Genomic DNA, 21,332 nt, shown 5'->3' on the forward strand with positions numbered 1-21,332 from the left:
TACTAATGATTTTTGGCATAAAATATAAATCGATACTTTTGACCCAAACAATGTATTGTTGGCTATTGCCACAAGTATATCTGTGAGACTTATGACTGGTTTTGTGCTCCAGGGTTACATAAAAGATTGCAAAGATCTGTCATTATAATCACTAAAGCTGTCAACTTCAACACGAGGTACTCAAAGAAACACTCTTTTAAAAACCCCAATATAAATCAATGAAGCTCTTATTGACATCGTGGTTATACTTTGTTAGTTATAATGAAAGGATTCCGCCAGTGTTCATAACTAGCTCTGAACAAAAAAAGCGGTTTTGAGCGGAAAAACTTAAACACATCTGATTGACTAATAAGTTCACATGCTCAATACATGTCTGTGATGGGCTACAAAGCTCAACGCTGCTCCGCCCACTGCCATGAAGCACTGCGAAAGATGTAATAAAGTCGATCTCTCCAAACCTTCAAAATACTGAAATAGTTGTGTGCATGTGCATATTTAGCAATAAACTTAAAATGTATGGTTTTTATATACATACACAATCAACATATGTACATGAGAAGTTTTATACTTCATTATTTTTAATTTGATTATGGTGTTCGCAATGCTTCATGGGATTGTAGTTTTTCCACAGTCTTGTACCTTTGTCACTTAAGTTTGTAATGTTGTGATTCAACTTGTAGCTAATTGGCTTGGTTCATGGCTTATACCTCTCTAACAAAGACTTTTATTTAAATCCCAAGGGGGAAAAATAATGATTTCAAAATGTTAGTTGGTACGAAAGAAAAGTACACCTGCTCCCTGCCACGTGTATATTGAAACATTTGACCGTTCTGTGTTCTAATTTAGGCAAACTGATGACTAGGCATGTGCCGGTATCAAATTTTCATGTTGCGATTAATTGCTGAAGCTTTTATCACGGTATACGGTATTATCACGATATTGAAATAAGTTGCAAAAAAAGTGTTGTCATACTATAACAGGTTAAATCACTTTCTTATAACAAAAGAACCAAACATTTAAACACAATAAAGCAATACACAAAAATGTATAAAGGAAACAAATATTTAAAACAGATTAAAGTGCAAAAGAATTATAAAGAACAATAGGTATGCTGAAATGTACATTTAACTAAGATTAATACATGCTTTAGAAGTATTTTTCATTGTCAGTTTGTTAATGAATGAACTAATGTTAAATACTGGAGCCTTGTAAAGTGTGTGATTGAACAACAGTCAGAACATATTCAAACAATATCTAGGGCATGTAATTTAGTCCAGATTAAAATATAAAATGCAAGTTTGAAAATGAATAGCCTTAAGTCTTTAAGTTTTATGTATTAGGTTATGTGATTACTGGAGAAACGGCTGCATTTCTGCTGTTCCGTCAGCGCCCTCTGCTGTCGAAGAATATATGTGCACTTCAGCACGTCTCCTCATTCCGCCATGTGCTCGGCTCATGCATGGTCTATTTACATCAGTGCGCGTTCCTCTTTGACGTGTTGTTCATTTTAAACGGTTGATGGGTAAAGTATTCTTAAAATTCATTCTAAAAATCGGAATAATTCGTAATAAATAATTATTCACGGTATTTTGAAGTGCCCACGATAACAATATTGTGCATGTTCATTATTGCGGTATATCGTATTACCGTTTACCGGCACATGTCTACTGATGACATTGCATTTTGATGCACTATGCACCATAATAATATTTCAAGAGTTGATTTGCCCCATCTTTTTTTTTTTTTTACCGGTACAACGTTGGGTAACGGGCAGCGCTCCTCACTGTCACTTTTTACCAAGCCGTCCAATCACAGTGGAGGAGGGGCGGGACAAAACCTACACCAACCAATCATCCCACTTGTACACAGACTGAACAACAATAATGGAGAAATTAATACTGCTTTTTACTGCATTTTTTTATATTCAGTAATATTCTTCAAAATTAGATACTAGTCAGGGCTCGACATTAAGCTTGTTCACGTGCTTGTCCTTCGGACAAGTAAATCTGTCATCCACTTGTCCGAGTAAAAAATGTGCTTGTCCGGATTTTTTATTTTTTTTTGTGTGTGTGTGTGTGTGTGTGTGTTGTAAATAAAATGTATTCTGAAGCAATATTCTCACCAGTGTTCAATCAGCTTTGACATATGCATATTTGTGATATTTTTACCTTTTTATAAAGGGCATTTTCCCCCTAATCTTTTTAAATATAGGCTATGATTCAGATTTCCTTTTATATTCTTAAACTGGATCAATAAATTAAATTAGAAGACGACACTGGCTGTTACCAGTCAAATTAAATAATTTACACTGAAAAATTACAACTGCTTTAAATAATGTTATGAGATTGTTTTAAATATTTTTTGAATATACACATAAGAAATGTTGGAAAGATGAAACTAAACCACCAGTAGGTGGCTGCAGGTGACCGTCTGAATGAGTGAGTCGAATGTGAGTCGATTCTGATTCTATCGATTCATTCAAACGCTGAATCATTCACTAACACGCCGTTGCTGTGACACGCGTTCTGCTGTGATCTTTTGGAACTATTTTCGCTGCTGAAATAGAACAAAAACACTCAATATTGCATCTAAAAATGTAAGTGACTTAATGTTAATAATTGTTTATGGAACTGTCATGTGAAATCAGTGTCATTTTCAGTCGTGAGGAAAACAGCACTCTTGGTAATGTGACGTTGCAACTGTATCATGTTATAAATATAAATAAACTCCACATTTATAAATTTTTACGGCAGTGTGTTAACTGAGTTTCTCTGTGTGAGCGGCGCACATTTGTTTCGATTTCTCCTCGAGAGGCTGCGCGAGCGTCAACAGCGCAACGTTAGTTACCGTCAGTTATACATTACATTTAGTCATTTAGCAGACGCTTTTATCCAAAGCGACTTACAAATGAGGGCAATAGAAGCAGCTAGAGCAGTCCAAGGGCAACAATATCAACAATATGCAAGTGCTGTAACAAGTCTCAGTTAATCTAGCACAGAACAGAATTTTTTTTTATTTATAAATTAGACAGACAGACAATGAATAGAATGATAAGTGCTATTCTCGATCGGTCAGGTGTTGCTGGAAAAGATGTGTCTTTAGATGTTTTTTGAAAATGGCTACAGACTCGGCCGCACGAATTGAGATAGGCAGGTCATTCCACCAGGTGGGAACGGTCCAGGAAAAGCTCAGTGACAGCGATTTCATGCCTCTCTGGTATGGCACCACAAGGCGTCGCTCACTGGCAGAACGCAAGTTCCTGGAGGGTGTGTAAGTCTGAACAAGCGAGTTTAGGTATATTGGTGCACAGACAGTGGATGTTTTGAAGGCGAGCACCAGTGCCTTGAATTTAATGCGAGCGGCTATTGGTAGCCAGTGCAGACTGATGAAGAGAGGCGTGACGTGCGCTCTCTTCGGCTCGTTGAATACCAACCTCGCCGCTGCATTCTGGATCAGTTGCAAGGGTTTGATAGTGCATGCCGGAAGGCCCGCTAGAAGAGCATTGCAGTAGTCCAGTCTGGAGAGAACAAGAGCTTGTACCAGTAGTTGTGTGGCATGATCTGATAGGAAGGGTCTAATCTTCCTAATGTTGAATAGTGCAAATCTGCAGGACCGAGTTGTTGCAGTAATGTGGTCGGTTATTATCATTCACCACTTACAGTAATGAATGCAGAATCATTCTTGCATTTGGTGATTGCATAGTTATTTTTTGTTAATGACGTTTTATCAGGCTACTTGTCCGTCAAGCAATTAAAATTCTCTTTCACTTGCCCCTTCAAAAAATCCACTGTCCCGGACAAGCGTTAATGTCGAGCCCTGCTAGTAACACACTACTGCCATGGATATTCTGCATCATATTCATAGCAATCAAAGCTGGAAAAACACTGCCTTTGCAAAGTGCTTTCAAGCACCACCAGCTGGCCGTTTTCAGAAGAGCACCAGGCGTTTTTTAGCTGGCTAAAAATGCTTTGAAGAACACATGATAATTGAATATTTATTGCTAGGCATATGGCCAATTAGTCTATTTAGCATTTATGCAAAATACTGGAGCCAAACCTGAGAAAGAAGTCCAGCAGACTCCACAGCGTTCCTGCACACGTCATTAGGGCCCAAGCACCGATGGTGCGAGGACCCTATTGAAATTGCTCCGTTTATTATTATGATCCCAAATAAATTGCTTTTTGTGGGGCCCAAACACGCTCGAAAACTCACTCACAAAACTTTGCACACACGTCAGAAGTGCCAAAAATGTACGTCTGTTATGGGATTCAGAATTAGGCCTGGCAAAATGGCTCGACAGCGCCACCTACAAAATTTCAACGAAGTGCCCCTCCCGCTACGTTTCACGTACAGGTATGAAATTCAGTATACACATGTAACAGCCCAATACCTACAACAACAACAAAAAAGTCTCTTTGTGCCAAACCTGAAAAACCAACAGGAATTGAGATATTTTGAATTTTCTTTGCAAAATTGTTGCAAATTTTGCCATTTCCAGACGTTGTACTTTAATTTGCAGTTGTAACTCATGGGCGGGGATTATGCTAATTATGAATTAGCGCGTACGCGCGCCCTATTTACAAATGTTTGGAATTCATTAATATACACGCGTTTAACTATCGAATCAGTGGTATACGAAGCGTTTGTGAATCTGGAGGAGAGTTTTCGTAAAGGTCCATTTTCCCCGCAAATTACTCCGAATTTTCTCATATATTTACGAACATTTCATGAATGAGGTCCATTAACCGTAATCAAGGTAAAACGTTCCAGTTAATCAAAATATTTTTATTTTTGGTCAAATCGCTACAGCCCTAGTTCGTAACGAAACAGATCTCGGCAGCCATTGACTATTATAGTATTTTTCCCCCACTATGATCGATAATCAATGGGGGCCGAGATCTGCTTGGTTACAAACATTCTTTCAAATATCTTCCTTTGTGTTCAGCAGAACAAAGAAACTCACACAGGCCTGGAACAACTTGAGTGCGAGTAAAAGATGAGAATTTTCATTTTTGGGGTGAGCTACGCCTTTAAAAGGTTGACATTCAGTAGCAGGACTCAATAAAGAACAAATATTGGCCTGGCAAAATGTGGAGAAACATTAGCGTCGACATACCTTTGTCTTCATGTTCTGCGAGAACTCCAGTATGGTGTCCACTCTGGTCCAGGCATCTGGGTGGTCCTTCAGGTTGGTGAGAACTTCTTGTGCAAGCCTTTGCTAAAATAACCATAACGAAAACCACTTATAATGCACTGTGTGTGTCTGGCAAACACCAAAATACCATCTGAATGCGATCAAAACTCCAGAGTTGTCTCGGATTTTGCAAACGAACTCATACCTGAGATCCCACGTCATAGTACATGGAGTTGACGACATTGTCCAGCAGGTTGATGTCTAGCTTCTGACTGAAGTCCAGCAGCTGTCGTGCTGTGTGATCCGCCAACATGGTCATGTCTGCCGGCATAGAGCTGCACGAGACAAGGGAACAAGACCAACCACATCTTTTAGTTAACAAATATCAATCGTGACACCTTGACTCCCATTATCAAGTAGTTCATTTCAATTAATGAGCAGGTTTTTTTTAATAGTTTTAGCTTTAATTGACTAAAATTGATTCATTAATTGAAGTAAAACGTTAAAAGCTTATTTTATTTTCATGTGTGTTTGTTTAAAGTGAAGCAGTACTTAAACTGAACAAAAAAATAAATAAAAATGGAAAAAATTACATTAAAAATATTAATAAATAAAAAATAGTATATTAAATGATACATTGGTTCAAATAGTAAAGATACAAAGTAATACGATTACCTCTACACTACTAGTTGTTTAACCATCTGATATTAAAAGTTAGACACTAAACCAGTGGCTCACACCACGTGGGTGCACTTTTGTCCACAAAACACTGCATTTGCATTGAAATACAACCTATAATGACCCTGAGTGCCGTTTTGCTGAGATCACTGATATCCCTGCTAAAGAAGTGCTAACATGGCCGATCAACATGAACTGTGTGTGCTGCTATAAGCATAGAAAAATATTTCAAAAATCGAGTAAATAGATCTTAATATACACTCATTGAACTTTTTTGAAAGCAGCCCACATGAATCCTAGCTGAGCGTCTGCAGTTACGGGCGGCGACTAGGAACAAAACGCGTTGTTGTTTCTGTTTCACATCAGCAGTTTCAGCAAACTAGCACTTCATTCAACTCGCTTATCTCAGTTGTTAATATTTATGACACACAACCATCTCAACAAAACACCTTTGACTTACCTGTTTTAAACAAAACTCCTCTTTTCGCTGGAAAAAAAAACAAAACAAACCAATGCTAACGTGGTTCAGGAATCCGCTCCTGGAAATACGCGTCGCGTCAAAATAAGATCAAGACGTCAGGTAGAAAAAAAGGTCTATTTGATTTATCTCATTTTACACGATAGCGTGTGTAAAACTATTAAAAAGGCAATCTGAGTATCAAGCAAGTTCACTTCAAATGCTAACTAGCGGGTTACCTCAATGTATAGCCATACACACTACAGTGCAGAGCAAACGATACATGAAAAAACCCCGGAACACACAATTTCGGTGTTATTTTTAATTATTGTCTTCAGTAAATGAGTCCGGGTCCTCTCTCAGTCAGCAGCTCGTGTTAGTTCATCTGTCTCTCTGTATGACGGTTCACAGCTCGCTTTAACAACCCAGTCCGTTTTATAACAACAGCATCAAACCAATCGTTAGTTTATTCTTTTGTCTACTGCAGAAAAAACGTTGTTTTATATCAAATATCTGCGAGAGACTGTGACCCAGCTCCTCTCCAGTCTCATGCATCACACGCAAGACCGGTTGAAACCGGTTCAGACTGGCATATTCCATCTCGGTTTAGTTTTCAGCCCGTAGCGCCGCGTAAAATTCGGACTGCAGACACGCCCTTCGCGGCCGCTGATTGGCTGGAGAGAGAGCAGCGCGGACAACTTGCGTGCATGTGATTGGCTAGAGGCGCTGTCCGTCAGGATTGACCCCTCCCAGCGCGTCTTTTGCCCTTGGTCTCATGTACGAGGCGGGTTTTGCATCACAGCGTGAGCGTGAGGTGGGTTGGACCGCGTGGAGCATGGAAAATTACTGAGATGTTGCCCGTGATCTACAAACAGTAACTGACCATGCTTTGCGGTTTTAGGCTGTGGCTCGTGTTTAAAATGTTTTACACGCTCTTATTTACACTTAAACAGTAAAAAAACAAAACACATACATATTAAAATCGTAATAATAAAGTTTATTTTCACATATTAAGTTTCATTTTCACGCTTTAATAATCCCACACATACAAACACAGTCGTTTAATTTGTTACATTTTTAATAATTCCGTGTTTTTGGGACATGTACACTTGTTAAATGTATCTGAATAGGGGACGGACATTTATATTTCCACATGCTACATTTATTACTGTATATGGCGTGAATTGAATGCCATGTAAACATGTCCAGGTCACATTCTGCCCCATATAAAAAATAACTAATTGTGTTTTGACTAAAGAACGTTAAGATTATCATTAAGATTTGTTGCATTGCAGCATTATTTTCCAGATCATTCAGCACATTTCCATTGCTGTAATGCATAAATTATACTTTAAATGGGTTTTCTTTTGTGTGTTTTTGTATAATTCCCTTTATTCTCAATGACGATTCTCAGTACTGTTGTTTTTTCTCTTTTGCTATTGCAATATAATGTTTTTTTGTGTGTGTAAATTTATTATGAAAGACTCTTATTATATATAGACTCCCTTGATGTAGACTATAAGTACCTAATTTAAATAATATATTTAAATTAGGTACTTATACATACTTGTACACACACACACACACACACATATATATATATATATATATATATATATATATATATATATATATATATATTTTTTTTTTTTTTTTTTTTTTTTTTTTTTTTTTTTTAATATATATATATATATAATTTTATTTATTTTTTTCAATAATATGCTAAATATCTAAATGGTCCTGAAATAGGATTCATTTGTAAAAAAGATAACATATTATAAAAAGAAAAAATAACTAATTATATTTTGACTAAAGAAAGTTAAGATTATCATTAAGATTTGTTGCATTGCAGCATTATTTTCCAGATAATTCAGCATATTTCCATCGCTGTAATGCATAAATTAAACGTTTAATGGGTTTTCTTTTGTGTTTTTTTATAATTCCCTTTATTCTCAATGACGATTCTCAGTACTGTTGTTTTTTCTCTTTTGCAATTGCAATATGTTTTTTTTGTTGTAAATTTATTATTAAAGACTCTTATTATATATAGACTCCCTTGATGTAGACTATAAGTACCTAATTTAAATAATATATATATATTTTTTTGCAATTGCAATATAATGCAAACTCTTATTAGACTCTTATTATATATAGACTCCCATGATGTATAAGTACCTAATGTAAATAATATATTTAAACACACACATTTATTTATGTATTTATTTTTAAATTACTTTTATTATTTTTTTCCAATAATATGCTAAATGTCTTAATGATCCTAAAATATGATTAATTTGTACATTTTAATTTGACATATTTTTAATGTGAAATGTGACCTGGATAAGGTTTTTAAGATTCACTATATTATACGTGTATACAACAACTATTTACTATGGAGGCTTGCTCAGTTTCAAAGCATAAAATACCCAGAAGCAAATGACATCTCATCTCCACTAGGGGCATTTCTGTTTCTCATCACTTTTCTGATCTCCTCCATTTTCTTTGTGGATCAGCTAATTAACACTACCTGTTCTGCTCCTGCTGCTCTGGTCACTGTGATCACTTTCACTGCCCCTTCTGCTCTGGCTGTGCTTACTGAGGATGTCATCGTCCTTATGACGCTCATCCTGTTCATCATTAAAATCCAACTCGTCATCATTTGAGTGTCTTTCATCATTGCCCTTTTCCTCATCACTGTCATGATACACATTGTGTTTCTCGTCCTCATCTCTGCCCAAGAGTCCTGCCTCCATGTCATGGTCAAACTCCTCATAGTCATCTGGATAGTCGTCGAGAAGAAAATCCTGCGAGTTTGGAAGATCCTCACAATCTTCGTTTCTGCTTGTACTACGGAAGAATGAATGAAAACAATTAAGAGACTCTGAGAAAGATCACAATTCCTTTGAATGCGCTTCTAAAATGTCTTTAAAATGTATCACAGAAGAGGAAAACCGGTCTCATTGCATCCGCTTGCCGGAGAAAGTGTTAACGGCAGTGCGAACTGACGGAGATATCTATGGACATTTAAGGTTATTAGAGATCAATCTGCATATGCGATGGACATCGGTTGTGCTCATCTTTGCTCGCTCCTTTGAAGGCATCTTGAGTAAAACAGCTATATACACTCACCTAAAGGATTATTAGGAACACCTGTTCAATTTCTCATTAATGCAATTATCTAATCAACCAATCACATGGCAGTTGCTTCAATGCATTTAGGGGTGTGGTCCTGGTCAAGACAATCTCCTGAACTCCAAACTGAATGTCAGAATGGGAAAGAAAGGAGATTTAAGCAATTTTGAGCGTGGCATGGTTGTTGGTGCCAGACGGGCCGGTCTGAGTATTTCACAATCTGCTCAGTTACTGGGATTTTCACGCACAACCATTTCTAGGGTTTACAAAGAATGGTGTGAAAAGGGAAACACATCCAGTATGCGGCAGTCCTGTGGGCGAAAATGCCTTGTTGATGCTAGAGGTCAGAGGAGAATGGGCCGACTGATTCAAGCTGATAGAAGAGCAACTTTGACTGAAATAACCACTCGTTACAACCGAGGTATGCAGCAAAGCATTTGTGAAGCCACAACACACACAACCTTGAGGCGGATGGGCTACAACAGCAGAAGACCCCACCGGGTACCACTCATCTCCACTACAAATAGGAAAAAGAGGCTACAATTTGCACGAGCTCACCAAAATTGGACAGTTGAAGACTGGAAAAATGTTGCCTGGTCTGATGAGTCTCGATTTCTGTTGAGCCATTCAGATGGTAGAGTCAGAATTTGGCGTAAACAGAATGAGAACATGGATCCATCATGCCTTGTTTCCACTGTGCAGGCTGGTGGTGGTGGTGTAAGGGTGTGGGGGATGTTTTCTTGGCACACTTTAGGCCCGTTAGTGCCGATTGGGCATCATTTAAATGCCACGGCCTACCTGAGCATTGTTTCTGACCATGTCCATCCCTTTATGACCACCATGTCCCCATCCTCTGATGGCTACTTCCAGCAGGATAATGCACCATGTCACAAAGCTCCAATCATTTCAAATTGGTTTCTTGAACATGACAATGAGTTCACTGAACTAAAATGGCCACAGTCACCAGATCTCAACCCAATAGAGCATCTTTGGGATGTGGTGGAACGGGAGCTTCGTGCCCTGGATGTGCATCCCACAAATCTCCATCAACTGCAAGATGCTCTCCTATCAATATGGGCCAACATTTCTAAAGAATGCTTTCAGCACCTTGATGAATCAATGCCACGTAGAATTAAGGCAGTTCTGAAGGCGAAAGGGGGTCAAACACAGTATTAGTATGGTGTTCCTAATAATCCTTTCGGTGAGTGTATATAACAAAGCACTTACAAAAGACTGGAAGCGATGCAACCTGTTTTACAGAATACGTACGTTTGTTGCGCATATTAACCCCCATATTGACCTGCTGGCTCTTTTGCTAATCAGTCATACCTGTATGTGGGTGGAGTCTGGCTGCCAGAGGGGGCGGGGCTTGGAGTCTGTCTGTGTTTCAAGGCTTTAGGAGCTTTACTGCTGATGAAGGACTCACTCAGACCACATCCCAGCAAAGTGGCAGAATAGAGCTTTTCTGCTGCTCTCTTAGCATTTATCTGAGAAGAGAGAGAGAGAGCTTCACATGATCATTTTCATCAACATCATTTGTTCATCTTTAAGATGCTTGTCCTCTCTATAGAGTTGCAGAACAAATGTCAAAAAAGGAAACTTTTTCTTAGTAAAAATTAAAAATAAATAAATAAAATAGAGCTGACCTGTGCAACCTGCTCCAGTAGTAGAGGTCTTCCCTTCACTCTTTCCTGGATTCCTCTCATCTCTTCCTGGAACTCTCTCAGTCTCTGGAGATCTTGTTTCCTGTTCCCATGTGCACATGTATATAAGCATTTATACGAATAAATAAAGATTTCAAGTGTGCCGTACAAGTCCTGAAAAGTGAAGCCAAAGCAATTTGATCGCCCCCTGGTGGCTGGATGCTGTATAGGTCTTAAACCCCACCCTCTCCATGTAATCGATTGGGAGCCAAACTATTACTATTTCAAATGATTTTTTTCCAAAGATTCTGGAAAGATTTTTTCCCCAAAGGTTCCTGTAATTTTAGGAAGTTCTCATCACGCAGTGTTCATTTGCCCAATAAGCTTGGTCTTAGTTAGATTTTTGATGCTATAAAATCTGGGTGTAACGTCATGATTGACAGCAGGAGTGTGGGCGGGACCTTGATAGCACGGCTCCACCTCAGGATCACTACTGTGGCGACTCGGGCTCCAGAATAATCGTCAATGACCGTTACTGGAATATTTTGGCTTCATTTTTCTACAGTGGAAGCGGAGATGCGTGTCCATCTTTTTTACAGTCTATGGTAAATTTACATTATATGCAGGAAAACAGTATTTCAGAACAGTGCTCAATCAGTATGGGTGTATAAGTGCATGATTCTGAGCAAAATCTGCACTTTATTTTACAGTATGTGCACTTATGTGTACGTACAGTGAACTTACCTAAGGAAGTACTGATTAATATAAGGTGACTACATGGGTTAAGGTTAGGTTTAGGTGTAGGTTCAGGGTTAGTACCTGGTTATTACCCTGTTATTATAAATACTATAATAAGCACATAGCATGTACATGGGGAACAGGACTGTAAAATAAAGTGCTACCATTTAAATTAATAATTTGATATAATGCACTTAACGTTTTTTATATTGTACTTATATTTAAAGCTGCAGTCCGCTGCAGAAGTTTAGCCTCTTTGTCGTCGTGTTTGAAACCTGCAATTGCAGTTATTTGTGGCATTATCATCTTTACTTGGGTTGCATCGGCACGGCTCCTCAGCGCGGAGGAATCTAATGTTTTGAGGAGTATGTGCCGTTTGCTGTCAGTCACCGCACCGGTGTGCAGTGTTGGAGAAAGTTACTTTGAAAAGTAATGCATTACAATATTGCGTTACTTCCTTAAAAAGTAACTAATTGGGTTACTTAGTTACTTTTTAAGAAAAGTAATGTGTTACGTTACTTTTGCGTTACTTTTTCTCACCTGGGCAGGGCTTGTTTTTGTAAAAATTGTATATGTTTGTGCAACGGTAAAGACCTCTTCATACCACAAATGAAATATTAAGCCTCAGGCTGAGGTAAAAAAGTTTTACCAATAAAAACAAAAAATCTAGTAATTTTCATCATCAAAGGTCAGCTGCAAGACATTGGTAAATTAAATATAAAGGTAGATTAAATTCATAAAATAGGTTGTTTTATTTAACATTTAATTATTGGAGGTTTGCATAGTACTCTGATTTTGCATTTGACTGATTTTATTCATTTTGAGGAGTACAGAATCATTATTGTGCAAGTGAGATAAATAAATGCTCACATTTAGTCTAGAACTACAATAACCATCATGTTTACACACATCGCCTCTGCACTTATTTTTCTTAACATGGGGGCAGGAGAGCTGTCAGTCAAATTAATGTGAAAGAGTAACTTGCGTTACTTTTTTGAAAAAGTAACTCAGATATTTTGTTGTATATTTGAAAAGTAATGCGTTACTTTACAAAAAAGTAATATTATTACGTAACTCAAGTTACTTGTAATGCGTTACCCCCAACACTGCTGGTGTGGATACTGTCCTTCAGAATCACAGATTCCACGTCCTGGAAGTATGACCAAAATAAGAATTTTCCACCAGAAAATGTCATCTGAACAAGTAAGTCACAAGTCTGCACTTTTGTTCTGACCGACTGAGAAAAAAAGCATTATAATAAATTGCGGTATTTAAATCTAACAATTGCTTGGCATCAAACGGTGCAAATTATTGCACGTTAAGTATGTTATACTTTGTTTTCAATTTGTTAATGTTAACAGCATCAGCATTGCGTGACTGTGTGTATTTAGTGTGTATTAACGTTACCTGTAGATTTCAATTTCCATACAGTCTAATCTTTTGCTTTTGACTACGGGGGAATCTCCAGTTGTCACTGATGATTGTCGTTTGGATCTTTCTGGATTACAATCCGCCATCAAAATGATATTTTATTATTCCAGCTGCTTTGAGAAAAGGCTATAAATGATCCGCCACCTGCAGCATCCTTACATGTGCTATAGCCTACTAGCCGGACTCCTTCTTTATGTATACAGACGTGACGTAATGACGCAAAGATGAACGGCGCCATGCTCAAATTTCCCACGGAAAGCTACCAGTACCACTCGAATCATAACACATTATTACAAGCTTACCGTTGTGAATCGGGCTAAGGTAAGGAGATAAGTTCTGAACTTGCTCAAAAATTGATTTTGGATCATTTTTAACCCAAAAAAGTTACGGACTGCAGCTTTAAGAAATACCTGAATGTAATTAATTGTACATGTATAGTGACACCGTTGACCCTTCCCGTACCTCTTAACCCACCCATAAATGTGCGTTTACCTGAACTCTTTCAGTTTGGACGGGCAGGTCTGAGCCAGGGTCACGTGCGGGTCGTTTGCCTGGGCTCGCTTTGTGATCACTTTTTGTAGTCTCTTCTCTCTCTGTTTTTGCTTCTCCTTCCATTTCTCCTCCTCTTCTCTGGCCTGCTTTCTCTGCTCGAGAACTTTTCTACTCATAGGAGCAAAGAGCTGTCAGAACTGAGCTTTTTTTGAAGGAGGGACTCCACTAATGGGATGATGGTGCTATGGTAGGACAGTAGGGACAGGGTTCGGACAAAAACGCTGCCTTCAAGTTTTTTTTTTAAGACCATAATGTAATAATTTATAGTGGGAAACTCTTTGAGTGCCAAATTAGTTTTTCATTGTAAATTGTAAATAGTTTGTACACATTGTATGTACTGTAGATGAAGAATTGCACTAAAGCTTGCTAGAAATGACTACTTATTTATGAATTGTTATTAATTGATGACACATCTACATGTTCTCTCATTCCCTCTGCACTTTCCATCATATCATGTGCTCTTCATTTTGGCTGGACTCTTATTATTTTTTGCCATATGGCAGCAATAGGGTCCAACAGTGCCCGTCCACTTTTTCCCATTCATTTCCAATAGGGATTTAAAGAAAAGTCTTTATGACCTCTACACCTTTGACCAAAATCAATTCTATCGAAACTCCCAGGATGACTTGAAAGCAGCGAGAGTATTCAGGGGCATCTACATCTCATCTCAGGTCATGGAGTTATTAATGGGAGACACACTGGCAGGGAAAGTCACATTCCTGCTTTGGAATTCCCGAAAGCCGGCGACACAGGATTTCACTTGGGAAGTTCTAGCAGGATGAGGGTTTAAAGCAGGTTTGGGCATCACAGTTACAGTACCTCACAGCTTCTTGCCGCTTCTTGGCTGCATCAGTGATCTTAGCGGACAAGCATTCTTGGCTTCCAGACAGCGAGGAGCAACGGGATGATGAGGGCGTCCTGGGCGAGAGGGCGCGTGGGCTTACAAACGGCCAGCGTGACAGTTTGGGGCTCTGTATCTCTGCTTCGATTTCCGCCATGATGCGTTCCTTGTGCGAGGCGATGTCAGCCGTGCGCAGCTGGAAGGGTTCGCATGCCGTCACGGGCCGCACTTCTCTGCTCTTCGCCAGCTGCTTGCGAAACCTCCTGTAGCTGCCGTCGAAGTCTGGAATTTCAGTGTTGATTTTGGGTCGGTGGGCCGGCTCGTCGTCCTGGACGGCCTTCCGCGTCCGTTTCTCGCTGAGACGCCGCGCAAGCATGCTAGGAGGCATGGATGCGCTGTGAAGCAGTTCTCTCGCCCGCATCTGCATCTTTATGGCCCTGTAGAGCTCCTCCTCTTTCTGCTGCTCACCCAACGCGGCTTCCTTAACCGCCCGCGGGACGGGTTTGGCCTTGAACGGGCACTTCCTCCTCTCCTCTTCCTCTTTGTCGTGCTTGAGCATTTGCTCTCGGATCCTGGCCTCCTTCTGCTCTTTCTTCAGGCGTTCGCGCTCCAGGAAGCTGAAGGGTCTCTGCGAGGTTTGTAGACGATGCTGCTCTGTGTCCCGATGGAGCCGCCGGCGTTCCTCGTCGCGCTCCTGCAGTTCCTCGTACAGCGGGAGACGCACATGCGCCGGCACCGGACTGGCACGAAACTTCCTCTGGCACTCGATAAGTTCGTCCAGCTGGCGTCGGAGATCCTCGTTCTCTCGCTCGATCTCAGAGCGTGATTTTATGCCCTTCTTGCGCAGTTCCAGCTCGCGGAGGGTCATCTGGAAAGGCTTAGGGACCGTGACTCTCGGATGCCAATCGTCGTCTTTGTTTTGCTTGCGCTTTTTTAACCGTTGAGCCCTAATCTTTCTTTTGGGTTTGCAGTCAGCCTGGCAGTCGGAGTGCAAGCTCTGCAGTGAGGATGAAAACGGCTGCCACTGAGGCGGAGAAAGCTTTTTGACACTGAAGTCGTGCCACATGTTCTTAATGTGCTCTTTGGGCGAGACCAGAAGGCGTTTCTCCGTGTTGCCGTCTCTCTGGCCGTTTTCAGCAATGCACTCTTCATCAGAAAGGTCAGAGGAGTCTGACGTCCTCCGCAGCTCTTGAGCAGACTGGGCTTTTTTCAGACCGCCGGTTATCACTGGGGAACTGCATAAAAACAACAAAAATAATAAGCTGAAGGAATGTTCTGCGTTATACACGACTGTTTAAAAGTTTGGGGTCAGTAAGATTTAAAAAAAAGAAAGTAATACTTTTATTCAGTGAATTGAATTGATTAAAATTGACAGTAAGGACATTTATAATGCTACAAAAGATTTTGAACTTTCTATCCATCAAAGAATCCTGAAAAAAAAGTCTGTTTTTAAAAATATGGAGCTTTTCAACATTGATAATAATGAGAAATGTTTCTGCATATTAGAATGATTTCTGAAGGATCATGTGACACTGAAGACTGGAGTAATGATGCTGAGAATACAGCTTTGATCACAGGAATATTACAATAGACTGAAATAATATTTCATAATATTACTGTTTTTGGGTGAATGAAGGATGAGGACGTCAAATTTGAAAAAAAAAAAAAAAAAAAAAAAAAATATATATATATATATATATATATATATATATATATATATATATATATATATATATATATATATATATATATATATATATATATATATATATATATATATATATATATATATAAATGTGGGGGGTGAATCAGATCTTTTTCCCCATGAATTTTGAAATTAATTACATTTCTACCCATATCCAAATGCACTGATATCTATAATTGGAGCTCAACAAACAATTAGTGCTAGGAAAACTGCATTTTAACCACAATTTATATAATCAATTTGGGATTTCACATGGACATGGGCTCATTTTTGGCTGATGATAACTCAAAAGTCAGAACCAAAGAGAGACAAAAAGCTGGAAAATGTTTTAAAATGTTTTACACTAAAGTAAATAAGACTTGTTTTCTTAAAGGTTCGCTTTAAAATGAAAATGTTCTGATGTTTTACTCAATGGACTTCAATGGCAACCAACGGGTTGAAGGTCCAAATCAAAGCAGTTTCAAAGGAAGGGCTTCAGAGGCTCTGCACGATCCCACACGAGGAATAGGGTCTTATTTAAAAAAACAAACATCCCATACTTTTTTACCTAAATTGCTCATCTTGCGCTGCTCTGCGATGCGCCAGGGATTGCGTAATCAGGTCAGAAAGGTCATGCTGCACGTAGACAGAAGTACCACCCCAAGCGAATAGGCGAGGACTAATACAAACCCCCTTTACCAAAAACACTCCATCTCCAACTTCAAAATTGTCCGACATTGTTGTTTAACCTTTTTTTCCTAAAGGATGTTTGTAGTAGTCTTCGCACGAGCGATTTGTAAACACGAGGGCGGTACTTCTGCCTACGTCTAGTGTGACATTTCCAATGTGTGTGTCGCAGAGCAGCGCAAGATGAGCAATTTAGGTCAAAAAGTATATAAATTGTAATTTTGTTTTGAAAATGACCGATGGTTTGTCTAGATAAGACCCTATTCCTCGTCTGGGATCGTGCAGAGCCTCTGAAGCCCTTCCTTTGAAACTGCATTGATTTGGACCTTCAACCGTTGGTTGCCATTGAAGTCCTTTATGTGGTGAAAAGCCCTGGAATGTTTTCCTCAAAAAACTTAATTTATTTTCGACTGAAGAAAGAAAGACATGAACACCTTGGATGAGTTGGATAAAAATATCTGGACAGTTTCATTTTAAACTGAACTAATCCTTTAAAGGCACAATATGTAATATTTTTGGGTTGAAATATTTAAAAACCACTAGAACAATGTTATATATTTTGATGACTTGTGTACTTACATTATCCCAAATGTTTCCTAGAATGTTTAAATCCATAGAAATAAGCAATTTAACCAGGACACGGAGCGAGTGTCGCCTATCAATGACATCAATCAAGCTACGCCTTTGTTTTGAATAAGCGACCTCTAGCGGTGAAGAATTACATATTGTTGTGGCTTTAACTCAACAAAAAACTGAATTGCGTAGTCTGACATTTTGAGAATTTTGGGCTTTAAAGATTAATTATTTAGAATGAATACTCAAATGAGTAAATAAGAAGGGGAAGTCGAGTCATTTAATGTAGTGTATTTAAAAATGCATTTTTTTTTTTAAATTTTATGAATATGCTTCGGACGCCACAATTGACATGCCACGTCGTTGACCCTTTTACTGTATTTTTTACCTTTAGACTTCTAAAAACATATTCGACCCCAAACTTTTGAACGTTATGTTCCAATTTCAGTTTGTAAAAGCAAACAACTACAAATGCATTTATAAAAAGTTTGTGTGTTTTGAAAGAAAGGTGTACAAACTCACAGACTGATCTGATCAGTGTTGTCCGCAACGCTCACCCCTTTGAGGTCCAGTTTCTTGCGATACATGAGTTCGAGTTGGGCCATGGTTTGGAGATGAGCCGTCTTCAGCTGCTCTAGCTTATGGTAGTACTCCTGGTTTGAGAAGTAGAACTCCCTGAGGTCGATGTGGTCGCCCGTCACGCGGTAGTCTTTGATCAGCAGGGCGTTGCTGTCTTTAGCAGGAGCGTCATCAGTCGCCAGCTCGGATCCAGAGTCATACTCCATCTAATAACATACACACAAGGACGTAAGGGTGATTTGCTTAGATACTTCTCACTGAAGCAGTCCCAGGTTGAGGATAAATGTCAGTGCATACCTATTGCATTGATATTTTGTGCAAAAAAATACTTTTTGCTACAACCCCAAATCAGAAAAAGTTGGGACAGTATGGAAAACGCAAAAGAAAAAAGAAGTGATTTCTAAATGTACTTTGACTTGTATTTCATTGCAGACAATATGAACACAAAATATTTCATGTTTTGTCTGGTCAACTTCATGTCATTTGTAAATATGCATCCTTTCCTGTCATTCAGACCTGCAACACATTTCAAAAAAAGATGGGACAGTAAAGCATTTACCACTTTGTAATGTTGCCATTCCTTTTCACAACACTTACAAGACGTTTAGGGACTGAAGACACCAAGTGATGAAGTGTTTCAGGTGTAATTTTGTCCCATTCTTCCTGCAAACAAGTCTTAAGGTGGGCAACAGTACGGGGTCTTCGTTGCCACACACTCTCTATTGGAGACAGGTCGGGACTGCAGGCAGGCCAGTCAAGTACCCGTACCCTCTTCCTCCGCAGCCAGGACTTTGTAATGTGTGCAGAATGTGGTTTTGCATTGTCTTGTTGAAATATGCATGGACGTCCCTGGAAAAGATGTCTTCTTGAAGGCAGCATATTATGCTCCAAAATCTCTATGTACTTTTCAGCATTAATGGTGCCTTCACAGAAGTGCAAGTTACCTTTGCCAAGGGCACTGACACAACCCCATACCATGACAGAGCCTGGCTTTTGGACTTGTTGCTGGTAACAGTCTGGATGATCCTTTTCTTCTTTGGTCCGGAGCACACGGCGTCCATTCCTCCCAAAAAATACCTGAAATACTGATTCATCTGACCACAGTACACGTTTCCACTGTGTGATGGTCCATCCCAGATGCCTCCGAGCCCAGAGAAGTCGACGGCGCTTCTGGACACTGTTAACATAGGGCTTCCTTTTGGCACAGTACAGTTTTATCTGGCATTTGTAGATGTAACTACGTATTGTGGTACTTGACAAAGGTTTGCCAAAGTAGTCCTGAGTCCATGTGGTGATATCGCTTATAGATGAATGACGATTCTTGATGCAGTGCCGCCTGAGGGATCGGAGATCACGGTTGTTCAGCTTAGGCTTGCGCCCTTGTCCTTTACGCACTGAAATTCCTCAGATTCCTTGAATCTTTTAATTATGTTATGCACCGTTGAATGTGAAATATCCAAATCTCTTCCTATCTTTCTTTGAGGAACATTGTTTTTAAACATTTAAATCATTTTCTCACGTATTTGTTGGCAAACTGGCGATCCTCTGCCCATCTTTGCTCCTAAAGGATTAGACCTTTCTTGGATGCTGCTTTTGTATCAAATTATAATTACAATCACCTGTTGACATCACCTGTTTCAAATCACATCATTATTTAACCATTTTCCCTCATTACTAGCCCTAAATTGCTCCTGTCCCAACTTTTTTTTAAATGTGTTGCAGGTCTGAATGACAGGAAAGGATGCATATTTACAAATGACATGAAGTTGACCAGACAAAACATAAAATATTTCGTGTTCATATTGTCTGCAATGAAATACAAGTCAAAGTAAATTTAGAAATCACTTCTTTTTTTATTTATTTGCGTTTTCCATACTGTCTCAACTTTTTCTGATTTGGGGTTGTACTATGCCTTATTCTTACATAATGTAAGTATATCTGGCCAATTGTTTAAGATTTTGATCCTTTGACTGACATAAGGAGTGTTGGTTGAGATTCAAGTGTTTTACGTCACTCTTTTTCATAAAATGTGTGTGTGTGTGTGTGTGTGTTTAAGCTGTTAATCTGCAGGTCTGTCGTCTTTAGGGCCAGATGGCACATTGTTCTTCATTCATACATTATATTGTCTCACGGTTCTTCACCGTACTCGACAAGAAACCACCCACGTTTATGTAGCTAAATGAGGACATGTTTACACATGTATTGCAAAAAAAAATAAAAAATACATTACTTATGAATAATTTTAACATTTGAGGTTTATTTAGCTATATTTAGTATACCTAAATAAAGCTAAATTTATAAGTAAAAAGTATATAAGTACATAATCATAAACACAACTACTGAAGTCTATTGATTTTTCCTACTGATTGATTCCTTAATACTTCAAAATTAGCATAACATGCTTATTGAACCTCGATACAACTAAAGAAGTTTTCTTCTTCTTCCTCATTAGAGAAATGTTTAACCAACCTAGACTATATTACACAACTATTATCTCCAACATTGTGTAGTCATGTTTTTAAGCCCAAACGATGGATATTGTCAGGAAGATATTGACTGAAAACCTCGAAATAACCGTGTTTCGCTTTGTGAAATATCTCTAATATGCCTATATATGTTATGCAAAAAGTGCAAAACTAAAAAAAATAATAATATTAAAACCACTTTCTTTTAATACTTTGATCGAGAATAATAGCTTTTAGTCACCTCTTTCTCATAGTGCCTGTTGTCCGTGAGCGCGGGAGCGGGCGCGCGCGGCAGTGATCGGTCCCTCTCATACTGGGCTAACGGGACTTTCGTGTGCGGGTCCACCGGCGTCTTCAGACAGGACGTCACCAGGACATTAGTGCGGTGGGACTTCTCCATATCTATCTCTCTCTTTCCAGACTGGAGGATTTAACATTAAGTAAAGACTGACCGCTTCTCTGACTTTAACAGGTGCGCGTCTCCTTGACGACCGCGTAGCGTCGGGAAGCCGCAGTGACTCTGAGCCGCGGGAGCGCGCATCTATAAAACCCACCACCAGCAGTTTGAGGCTTTTTACATATATATATATATATATATATATTTATTATTTTTATTTTATATATTTTTTTATTTTAAAGTAGATGGTATTTTCCATTACTAGTATACAAATGAATTTCCAGTTCATTTTTAAGCAATAAATATTAAATAAAAATAAAAACGAATTAATCTAGCTATTT

General features: G+C 38.9%; 2 protein-coding genes across 2 annotated transcripts in view; both read right to left on the reverse strand.

Moving 5' to 3' along the window:
• Positions 1-6,858, reverse strand: part of xpo1a (exportin 1 a) — a 28,798-nt gene extending 21,940 nt beyond the window's left edge. Inside the window, exons 1-3 of the mRNA XM_079812747.1 lie at positions 6,273-6,858; positions 5,340-5,469; positions 5,117-5,218 (exon numbers count right to left, since the gene is read on the reverse strand). Of these exons, the coding sequence (XP_079668873.1) occupies positions 5,117-5,218; positions 5,340-5,465 (228 nt within the window). The 5' untranslated portion in view covers positions 5,466-5,469; positions 6,273-6,858. The remainder of the gene's footprint in view (positions 1-5,116; positions 5,219-5,339; positions 5,470-6,272) is intronic.
• A 1,364-nt stretch (positions 6,859-8,222) lies between these two features.
• Positions 8,223-21,115, reverse strand: fam161a (FAM161 centrosomal protein A). Its single transcript, XM_079811692.1, has 7 exons — positions 20,836-21,115; positions 18,073-18,335; positions 14,585-15,841; positions 13,706-13,873; positions 11,048-11,147; positions 10,731-10,888; positions 8,223-9,116 (listed from the first exon to the last, which is right to left on the reverse strand). The coding sequence occupies exons 1-7, from the start codon at positions 20,992-20,994 to the stop codon at positions 8,783-8,785; spliced, it is 2,439 nt and encodes an 812-aa protein (XP_079667818.1). The 5' UTR covers positions 20,995-21,115; the 3' UTR covers positions 8,223-8,782.
• Between the last annotated feature and the right edge of the window lie 217 nt (positions 21,116-21,332).

This window comes from Gobio gobio (genome assembly GCF_949357685.1).
Source record: "Gobio gobio genome assembly, chromosome: 3".
Lineage (NCBI taxonomy): Eukaryota > Metazoa > Chordata > Actinopteri > Cypriniformes > Gobionidae > Gobio > Gobio gobio.

Coding starts and splice junctions, on each gene's coding strand:
- fam161a (XM_079811692.1), bottom strand. CDS start 20,994: ATGGAGAAGTCCCACCGCACTAATGTCCTGGTGACGTCCTGTCTGAAG. Junction 15,842..18,072: donor AACACTGATCAGATCAGTCT/GTGAGTTTGTAC, acceptor GTTTTTATGCAG/TTCCCCAGTGATAACCGGCG. Junction 13,874..14,584: donor AAGCGGCAAGAAGCTGTGAG/GTACTGTAACTG, acceptor TCCTATGAGTAG/AAAAGTTCTCGAGCAGAGAA.